This window comes from Tauraco erythrolophus, chromosome 7, assembly GCF_009769465.1.
Source record: "Tauraco erythrolophus isolate bTauEry1 chromosome 7, bTauEry1.pri, whole genome shotgun sequence".
NCBI lineage: Eukaryota > Metazoa > Chordata > Aves > Musophagiformes > Musophagidae > Tauraco > Tauraco erythrolophus.
The window spans coordinates 36346042-36357038 of NC_141471.1; the positions used below are offsets into that span (position 1 = coordinate 36346042).

The window sequence follows — 10997 nt, forward strand, 5'->3', positions numbered from 1 at the left end:
TACGCCTATATGTAGGCAATGCATGCCTAGTAAAGTACTTAAGTTCAGTGCAGAATTCTTTTCAACAAGTTACAGACAGATGCATGTTTCTGATAATTGTTAATTCACAGACAAATATGAAGGCACGCTACCCAATATGAAGAATGGACTTTTACACCATTTCAGCTGACAGCTGAAAGAACAGAAAAATACTTCAAAACACATTGAACAATTATTTTTAAAAAAGTCGGGGGAGTGCAGCAGTAATTTTAAATTTACCTTTATATGAATACAATGAATTTATTTTCAACAGCATAAATAGAATATTACTTGCACAAGCTTAAGATTAATAAGCATGATAGTAAAATTATTTATCACAGGGACTGATAGGAAATGATGAATTTTTATATGTCCCATGGAATTTTCTCCTTAAATCTAAAAATATATTCCATCACAAGAGTATTTTTATATACACAAAATATCTGAAATATAAACTACTGTAAATCAAAGCCATATACCTTGCATAATAAATGAGAAAGTGTAGATACAGCATATTAATTTCTATGGAAAAGTATCAAATAAATATAACCATAAAGGTTAGCGTGCCATGAATTGGTCCACAGAGGAGTGTCCCCCCTCTTTAAGTAGGGCAAAAATCCTCCCTACTTTCTCAAGTGAAGCTTTCCTCTAACACTAAATAGTGATTAAACATCTAATTCTCAAAATGCCAAGATACAATGTCCATAAAGACAGCTAATTCACCTTTTCAAATCAACTATTTTAAAAAGATTGCACTTTTCAAAATAGCCTTGAAATAGTAGAAGCCCCTTTTAACAAAGTTACACAGACATACTTCCCAGATTGAATAATGGAGTTCAGGAACAAGCACGTGGAAAGTTTGATCTATTTTGCTTTTACTCTCTAGTGCACGCCAGGTTTTCTATAATCTAAATATTTGTGAAAGAAGCAGGCTGAATTGTTATAGGCAGTATAAAAATACTACCCTGCTTTATTACAAGTGTTGCTTCTTTACACGAGGCCCAACAAAATTACTACCTTGCAAAAATTAAACATGCATTTAGAAATTAAGGATGCATAAATGCTGTCCTTATTGGGAAGAAATCATTCTCCTGCTGCTTCTATAGATTAGCACAAAATAGTGATGAAAAATCCTCTCAAATACAGATGAAACTTCCACTACGTGCCTATAAAATGCTGCAGACTCCAACATGGCAGGACCAAAAAAATATGTATACCAGTATATTTACAAGATGCTTTTTGCTGCTGGAGCAAAGCTCATGTGCTTGCCCGTTATACAGTTCACAACACCACATTTCATTTCCTGCTAACACCCGGATTTTAACTCTTCTCATGGAACTTTAAATTTTAAAATCTTCACAGTCATTTGCCATCAGATGATAATAACTTGCTTCTCCCACAAAAAGGCTTTTTTTTAAAAAAAAAAATATACTACCACTGTTACCCGGCCAAGACACTACATTAGAAACACACGGATTCTAAAAAACCTCTAAGGACAGCACAGAGTGCACGCCTGTGGGTTTAAGAAAGCGGTCCATTTATCTACAAGGAAGAGAAACACGAACCTAAGCATTTTTCAAATTGCTTCTCACTGGGTAGCTGAGGGCAGGGAGGGAAAAAAAAAAATTACCTTTGTCTTTTAGGGACCGAATGTTCAACTTCTATGAGTTTCCCATGCAGTTCCACTTTACCTGCAGAGATGAACAGAAGGGGGAAAATATTTGAGCGAGGCTGTGAGTCGCTCGCTTCTCCGTCTCCCGGAGTGGGTTTGCAAGGGTGTAAAGCAGGAAACGGGAGCGCAACACGTTAGCCCATTCATCGGCAACCCGGGCACCGGCGAAGCGGGAACCCTGCGCCCGGGAAGGCGACACAGCCCGGCGGCCGGGGCCGAGCCGCTGCCGCGGGGGAGCCGGGGCTGCCCTCGGCGGGGCCCCTTCCTCCGCCCCAGCCCCGATCTCAAAACGACCCGTGAAATGCCGTGTGCGGGAGCCGGGCTCGGTCCAGGTTCGGGGAGGGAGAGCGGGGGCTCCGCCGCCCCCCGCGCCGCCGCCGCCGGGCCTCCAACTTCGGGCGGTTTTCTGCGCGGAAGCGGGCGGGAAGGGAGCCGAAAGCAGACACCAAGCACAGCCCGAGACCCTCTTTTCCGAGGCAACCTCTCCCAGCAAGATCTCCGCAAAGCCGCTTCACGCGGAAAAAAAAAAATGTTTTTTAATTTATTTTTTTCAAAAACACACAAAAACAGGATGTCGGGGCCAGGAGCCGGCGCGCTGCTGGAGGCGGTGATGGGTGCGTGAGAGCAGCGAAGAGAAACCGAAATAAATAGCAAGGCAGCGAGGGGGGGGCGAGCAGGGCTCCCCCCCCCCCCCAAGTTTGGGGCAATTCGGCGGCTCGCTCCCAGCCCTGCGGCCTGCGCCAAGCCGCGGGGAGCCCCGGCCCGCTCCGGGGGAAGGCGGCCCCTGCGAGGGGCTGCTGGGGACGGAGGAGTGGGTGTCCAGCTGTGCCCGAGGCGGGGTGTGCAGCCGCTGCCCCGCGGAGCGCAGCGCGCCCCGCGCAGGGCTCCGCGCCCGCAGCCCGCCTCCGCCTCACTGCGCCCGCCGCCCCCCCACCCTCAATGCAGCGAGGGCCCCCGGCCGGGCAGTGCTGGCCCTGGGGTGTGGAAAAACATGGGAGACGCCGCTCCGCGGGTCCGTGGGCCCAGGCTCCCGCCCCTCCCCGGCCCCACTCCCCCGCCACGCCGGGCTGGCCCCTCCCGGGGGGCCGCCGCCGAGTAAAGCCCCACGCAAGCCTCCGCGGGAAGGCCGGGCGACTCCGGCCGCGCTAGGAAAACAAGTTTGCACCTCACCTAGGGGCGAAAGGGCGGGGGGGGTGGGCAGGGTAGCAGGGACACCCCCACCCCCCCCTCCAGTCTCTCCCGCGAGGCCGGCGGCGCGGCCCAGCCCGCCGCTGCAGCAGCTCCGCGGCCGAGGAGGAGCGCGGGCGGCGGGAGCCGTCGGGGCTGCGGGGCGGAGGGGCCGCTCACCTGAAAGTGCCTCGATGGCCTTCATGGCCCAGCTTTCGTCGGGGCAGTCTACGAAGGCGTACCCCGTCTTCACCAGGAACTGGCCCGAGAAGGGGATCTTGGAGTCCTTAAAGAGACTTTCCAGGTCGAGGGGGCTGACGTTCTCGCCGAGGTTGCCGATGTAGAGCTTGTTCATCTTCCTGGCGGCTCGGGGAGGCGCGCACCGTGGGCTGCAACCCTCGTCTTGCGAGAGGAGGTGGGGAGGAAGGGGGAAATAAAACAAAATGCGATGGAGGAAGGAGAGAGAGAGAGAGAGAGAACAGGGAAAAAAAAAAAATCAGATCTGCAGCTTGTGTCCCTCCCTCTCTCTCTCAAGGGGTAAAAAAAAAAAAAAAAAAAAAAAAAAAAAAAGCGTAGTCAAACGGGAGCCCTAAGTGCCTGCCGTGCTACCCGGGCGCATGGGGGGCGCGGGGGAAACACCCAGCGCCGGGGCCGCGGATGGCGGGCTGAGAAGAGGAAAAGGAGGAGGGAAGGGGAAAAAAAAACTACTTTTTTTGTCTTGCCCCCAAGCCCCTTTGGCAGCAGCAGGCGGACTATGAAAATGTCACACTACGTGCGTGCAGGCGCCGCCTCTCAGTATAAAAAAAAAAATACAGAGAAGGGGAGGGGGGAGGGAAGGAGGGAAGGAGAGAGAAAAAAAAAATTACTTGAATATTCCGGCTTTTTGAATGAGCCACGTGTTCAAACTACAAATCAACTTCTCACGTGAGGAATCCCAGCTCTTCAATTAGCGAGTGGATGGGGCTCGCGCACCCACACTCACGGAGGAGGAGGAGGGCCGGGGTGAAGGACGAGGAGGGGGGGTTGAGGGGGAGGCTGGACAGGACAGGACAAGTTTAGAGAGGGCCGGAGGGCGGGGGAAGGGGAAACCGGAGTCGGGTGGGTGCCGCCTCTGCCCTTCCGCCGGGGGAGTCCGCTCCGCTCGCCCCCACCGCCCAAAAACGGCTGGACGGCAGCACCTCCCCCCGTGCGAGTGGGGTGTGATCCCGGGGAGGGAGGGGAAAAGGCACCGCAATGCCCGCCCCCCCTCCCCCCCCTCCCCCGCTCCTCCCCCTCCGTGCCAGGCTGTGGGGATTATTCATTGGGGTCGTGCCTGGGCGATCCCGCTCCCCGGCACCATGGGTCGGGCGGGGGGGGAGGAGGAGGAGGAGGAGGAGGAGGAGGGAGAGGGGGAAGCAGAAGAAGAGGGGGGAGGGGGTGCGGGGGGAGGCGGCGGGAGAGAGAGCGGGGATCCGCTCCCGCGCAGGGCCGTCGCAGCTGCGTGCTGGGGGGCTGCGCGGGGCGGGGGCGGAGGCGGAGGGTCTCTCCAGCCTCGGAGGAGCCCCATATGGTAATGTTTCTGCATTACTCGCAGTGCCCCTTGCGCTAAGCCTTACGGAAAGGAGGAGGAAGAGGGGAGGGGGGGAGTAAAGAGGAAAAAAAAAAAAAAAAAAAAAAGACAAAGGGGTGTAGGAGAGTTGGGGGATGATGAAGAAGGGGAGAGTCCTGGGGCGAGGAAGCCGCGCTCCGGCGTTGCCCAGGCGGGGAGGGGCCGGGGGGACCACGCTCCCTTTCCATCTGGGTAATGGTGGACGGCGCGGGGGGGAAACGCGAAGGCACAGTTGCCCTCGGCTGGTAACGGCACACAAAGGGATTTGGCGACCCCCTCCCCCACCGCCCCCCGGCCCGGTTTAAGGAACCATTCATAATTCTCCACATTCGTACGGATACAATGGTGGGCTTGTGGGGGAGGGGTTTGGGGGGTGTGGAGCCTTTCCAGTGCAAACAAAATGTTGCCTGAAGATGAAGAAAGGATACGGAAATGAAAGCCAGCACTGTTTAATATAGCGATCTAGTAGGTTTTGTTTAATAATTCAACGCACTTTAGCCGAAGGTTTCATTTATTTCGTGGTAGGCTTCCTGCGGCACGGTTTACTAGGTATATCCATGGAAAATGGTTCAATACTTTTATTAGTGGGCAGTGAACGGATTTCCACATGTCCTGTAGTACGTCTGTAAACCCAGAGTAAACAGGAACGCTCCATAGTTTTGCGCCTAACTTCTCAGAAGTACGCAATTAAAGAGGGGTGATTTAAATCCCCTCGGAAGCTGCGCTGGGGCCAGGCTTTTGTCCCCCGCCCTTCGGCCGCAGCGGCTCGGCCGTGGCGGTGGCACACGGGGCTCGGAGGGGGCGCGGGGCGAACAGTAAGGCACGGGAGATTTCGCTGGTGGTGGTATGATGCAAGGAGACATGTCTTACCATGAGGGCTGGAGCCCCAGACCATTGTGAAATGAGCAGGGGCCGGACGAACGTTGCAGTGAGTTGGAAATACGGCCCTTTTGTTGTGTGCATCCCAGCGCTTGGCTTACCGGGAAACCAATATTCGTAATTTCGACCCATTGTTTAATCTCGGTGTCATTTTTACGAACTTTTAATTGTCAGCTCGTGACGGAGGAAGGCGAGTGTTCTGTGTTCCGCTCCTCGGAATTTAATCACAACTTCCATTTCGTGGAAAATTAGCAAATAATTATCTCGGGGATAGGGAGAATTTTTTTTTCTTACAGTATTAACCTATTTACGACTCTTCGATGCTGGATGTGGCATTTTTCCTAAATTAATTTGTATTTCATAACCTCAACCTGCACAGTCTGGCTAAAATAAACAATTGCCTAAGTTAAAAACAGCCCCCTCCAAACTACTTAGTCAAACTTGTGAAAGGAATTAGTCACTGTTCTTGTAGATTAATTGCATTCTTTATAAATTTGATTCGTACCGAATCTATAAGGCAGTCTGTATGTGCTCATTTCTACATGGTTGGTCCATAGCGTTATCTGGTATTTCCTCTTAGAACTGCTAAATAGAGGGTGCATGTATTTCATTGAATATTCTAGTTTGAGAATCTCTTGCTCTTTTTTTTTTTAAGAAATGAAGATTGAGAGTTCATGATAGCAATATGCATCAGTTTTCCAATAGCATCATAAACCTCTGTGATCAGACGATTGGAAAAAAAAAAAAACTTGTTTATTAGCATTACCTCTTTTTTTGATACTTCAAAAACATCTTGCTAATATGATGAAATATATTCTGTAAGCTAAATAATGTATAGCTTTGTTTGTCAAGAAGTGCGAGTTGGTTAGTGGTTTCAAGACTATATCCAAATCTTGAATGCCAAAAAAGGCAAATCAACAAAAACTTGCTCGTGCTGCCTGACAAATCTCTGCTTCTCTGTACAGATGAACACAGTTCAGATCAATCAGACACTCCCAAATCTTAAAGTTATTGAGAACATAGTTTTACAATTTGAGATGTAATTTATATTGGCAGTCACAAGTCAAATGCATGACCACACATCAGAACATTCTCACAGTTAGCGTGTTTTTCCAGCCACCTCTGTAAGAAAAGGCATTATAAATGTTTTTTTTTCCCCTGTATTTCAAATGTTGATGTTTATCACCCACACAAACCAAGAAGAAGTTAAAATACTTACAGAAATATTCTACAGAAGGAAGTAAAGCCAATCTTTAATTAGCAAGGGCTTTTACGACAGCCTGCCATTTAGAATTAAAACTCAACCATGTGCTTCTTCCCACCTCCGGCGTGAAGCACCGAAAATCTCCACCGTGTCCATCCGCCCCGTCTTCCCCGGTCACAGGCGGGCAGGGCGCTCCCTCCCTCCCCCCCCCCCGCCTCCGCAGGTCGGAAACCGCCCCGCTCCCGCGGAGCTCCCCGCTCAGCGCACGGTGGGTGGGTATCACGTTAGACCGTCCGCAGCCTCAATATTTACTATTAAATGTCTTTTTTTTTTTTTTTTTTGACTACCGCCGCCCACGGAAGGCTCCTGCGTGGGTTTGTGGCTGCGACGCGGCCGCCCACGGTGGGCAGCGGGGGCCGGGCAGCCACCGCAGGGCGCAGGGGCGGCGGGCGCCTCCCGCGCTGCCGCGGGGCCTAACGGCCGCCGGACGACCACCCGCCGGGGTCCCGGCCTCCGCCCGCCTCTGCGACGGCGGGGGTGCCGCTGCCGCCGGCCCTGCCTCCTCACCGCCGCCCCTCACGGCGCCGCGGGCGCGGAGCTGCCGCTCCTCGCGGGGCGGCCACCCCCCCCCCCCCGACGGGACGGGACAACCGCACCGACACCCCCCACCCTGCGCGGCCCGAGCCTCGCCGCGGGGCGGCGGCGGTCGCGCCCCCTCCCTGCTTTGCGTCGTGGCCGCGAGGCGCCGCCGCCCCCGGGGGCGCGGAGCCGCCCCGCGCGCCCAGCCGCGGGCGGCCATAGTAACTCGTAGTAAGCGGCGCGGGGCGTGGCGCGGCGCCGGCTCCCATTGGCTGCGCCCTGCGCCTACCAGCGCCGCCCGCCGCCGCGGCTCGGGCGCCACTGGCTGCCGGGAGGGTGCGCGCGGCCGCCCATTGGCTTCCGAGCCGGCCCCTGCGGCGCGTGGCGCGAAAGCGGCGGCGGCGGCCGCGCGGCGGGGGCGGCGGGGGGCGGCTGCCCGCGCGGCGGCGGCGGGGCAGGGCAGGGCGGGGCGGGGCGAGGGGAGGGGGCGGCCGCGGCGGCGGCGGGAGGGGGGCGCGGCGCCACCGGCCAGGGGAGGGCAGGGACGGGACGGGAGAGTCAGCCCGCTTCCTCCCGGCGGCGGGCTGGGGCTTTGTAAGGCGGTAAGTGGGTGGCACGCCGCAGAGGTGCCGGTTTCGGGGTCCCTGCGGCTCAGCGGCGGGCCCGGGCGCCGCGCCGCAGCCGTGCCGGGAGGGCGGCGAACAAAGGAGTGGCGGGCTGCGGGCGCCTTACTGGAACGGGGAGCTCGGCCGCGCTCCGTGAGATGCCCGGACCGGGGAGCCGCGGAGCGGCGGCGGGTCTCCAGGGTCTGGGGGGCGATGGCGGCAGGCGGCCCCCTGCAGCCGGCGGGGCCGGCGGCCCCGGGCGCTGGAGCGGTGATGCCGGCGGGTGCCGTCTCCCTTCCCGAAGAGCGCACCGCCAGCTCACCCGGGCAGCTCGGGGAGGCGGCGGCGGCGGTGGCTTGGTGCCGGCGACTGCTTCGGCTCCCGGCGCTGGGAGCGGGTTCAGCCCGGTTCCCGGTAGCCGCTGAGGCTTCCTGGGCAAGGCAGGGCGCTCTGCTGGGCGCCTGCTGGAGCACGGGGACCTGCCTCGCTCCCACTTGAAAGTTTTGATCACAAAATACTGCAAAACCTGGTGAATTAGCGATTGGGAGCGCGGCGGCTGGCTGTGCCGATGTGAAATGAAACAAATAAATTACACGGCTGCATCGGAAGTTTTAGGGTTTGAGATAAAACATTGTAGCCAGCGTTGTTCGAGGGTTTTCCAATAAAAAAAGAATTATGAAGAGGTTAGCTGTCTGAGCCGTTTTTGCTTACCGCAAAGTTACAGGAATTCTTTATTTTGTAATGCAATGTTATCACAGTATTGTTGTATTAAAATAATACAAACAATTTCTAAATAAGTATTCTGGTATATAAAACATTGTCACTGTGGCTTAGAATGAATCTCTGCATGCTGATTTATTTTTTTCCATTTTGTCCAGGGATCTCTTTGTTCATGTACTGATTGCTCCATTTATCTTATTTTCAGCTTTCAAATATTTGCAAACAGATCTTGCAAAACAAAAATCTGATCACATACATTTAAGTTATGTGAAAATAGTTTACGGTCTTGCTTGAATATGTATATATATATTTAAACTTTTCATCAGTGTTCACTTTGCTTGGCACAGCTGGATTTAAAAACAGACTTTCAAAACAGAACTTATCATATTTCAGTTTGATATCTGAAACCTGAGATCTTTGCAATTGTGGTGGAAAGACAACGTAAAGAAAATATAAATATGTTGTGTATAATACAGCCAGACAAATTCAGAAGTTTATTTGATCAAGTGACAGGAAGAATTGCCAATATGGCTTCCTCTAGCTACAAAATATTTTGTGGGGTTTTTACAAGGAGTGGAGAACTGAAAATGAAGGTGTTATTTCTGAAGTAAAAGTGTTTCTCACTAGTTAAGTGTATTTTAACTCGGTTCCATTTTTTTGTTTTGTTTTTGTTTGGGTTTATTTTGCTATGTTTTAGAGAAATCAGAATATATTCCTTGTTTGCTCTTCCTTTGATCAAGGAGATCTTTTCCTAAGTGGGGAAAAAAATATCAAGTAAGGGAGTAAAATGGGGCAGCAATCCAAGCACGAAATCCCTTTGGTGAGAACAATGAGACCCTCCTCTCCAGGGTCTGTTTCACCTTACCAGTACGACAGTGGTGTTTCCAGCTAACAGTATCATAGGTCTATGGTGAATTCAGCCCCAGGACCTTCCATATCTTAAAGCTGTAAGGAAGCAGTGTTAAATTTGCTTTTTAATACCTGGTACTGGTTAGATTTTGATGCCCAGAGTTTCTTCCAAGTAGCTATTATTTATTAATAAGAAAAAATCTCCATCTTTTTTTTTTTCTCTAAAAATTCTGACGTAATGCTGGCCTTGAAGAAACTCTGCAACGTTTTGGTTTTAATATTTAAAAAAATCTTGGTTTGGATGTAAATTAGTTATTTTGTTATATTAAAGCAAAATTGGTTCTTCTAGCTGCTGAAGTTTCATAGTTTACTCTTTTTTTTTGTTTGTTTTAATTTTGTTTAATATCTTAAAATATACTCATTCTGCTGCCTGAGGCTGATAAGAATTCATAGCCTTCCAGTTCAGTCAATAGTTTGGTTTAGATTTTGGTTATGTCTTTTACAAATTTAATCAGGAATAAGTGTTCCAATTTCAATGTAACATTCATTGAAATAGCTGTTTAAATTGGTCATTAATACATGTATCCTTTGAAGAATGTGGTAATGAATGTTTGTATTTAAAATGCGTTTTCCCAACACAGTATATGCTCTACTTACCATTTTTCCCAAGATCAGAAAGCAACCTATTGTTAAATACAGTTGAGTTTTTGTTTCTGTTCTGTTTCTTAAGCAGACTGAATAGTTGAGTCTGTGAATTATTGAGTATATGGCAGTTTTTAACTACCTGTGAGGCTGAAGGCTGAGCTGCAGGATTGTTGTCTCCTCCTGCAGATATTAGTGCTTATATCTGAATAATTTAATTAGGTCATTTTATTCTTCATCTGGTTTAAAATAAATTAGGCTTAGTCTTTTGTATTTCTCATGAAAGCCATATCATATAACTGTTTCCTTTGCAGTGGGTTACCTTAGTATATTGTATATATTTTTAGGTTTAAAATGTTTGTAACTTAGGTTTGTTTGTTTGTAACTTTGGTTACAAGAGATACATTTGGGTAGGTATTGTCAGTATAAAATGGCTAGCACGATCTTTTTATATAAGGAAATACATATATATTTTTTCCCCAAATTATGGTTCTCTGACAGTTAATTAGTCAATGAAGTTTGACCTTATTTTTTTCTAAAACATTTTATGTACAGCCTAGTTGTTGCCAAAAGTAGCTAAGTCAAGTAACTAAAACTTCTACAAAAGTAAGTATTTAAGTAAGAGAAGAGAGATCTGTAAAACAAAAATCTCCTGCATCCCCATAAGGCATAGCCTGTGAAAATAAATACAAGTCTTAGTCTGACAAAATTAAAGTGCATACATATAGCGTTACTCTCATGCTAATTAATTCCTGGTTTAGAGCTCAATTTACATCTCAATTGAGCAATCCTTGATACAACTGGAGGCACACAAATATATCTTAGACTAAGTAGTAGTTTCTACAAATTTCAGAGTCGAGTTTTTCTTCAAGAAATATTTTTGGTTTCTGTAAAGTTTTGCAACAGTAAACGGTTTATCTGAGCTTTCAAATGCTTTTAAAGTACTACTTAAACCACAGTTAAAAAAACAAGTAGGAAAAAATGGAACAAATTATATATTTAGGTAAACCTAAACCTGCAAGTCTAGTTTGAAGCTATTTTTTTGCAAGTCTGTTTTGAGTCCATTGTTTGAAC

At 50.0% G+C, this 10997-nt stretch overlaps 1 protein-coding gene across 2 annotated transcripts in view; it reads right to left on the bottom strand.

The window, feature by feature from the left end:
- Positions 1–3212, bottom strand: part of IGF2BP3 (insulin like growth factor 2 mRNA binding protein 3) — a 115307-nt gene extending 112095 nt beyond the window's left edge. For both annotated transcript variants that reach the window (XM_086614327.1, XM_086614326.1), the window contains exons 1-2: positions 3038–3212; positions 1649–1709 (exon numbers count right to left, since the gene is read on the bottom strand). In XM_086614327.1, the coding sequence (XP_086470453.1) occupies positions 1649–1709; positions 3038–3212 (236 nt within the window). The remainder of the gene's footprint in view (positions 1–1648; positions 1710–3037) is intronic.
- Positions 3213–10997: the final 7785 nt, after the last annotated feature.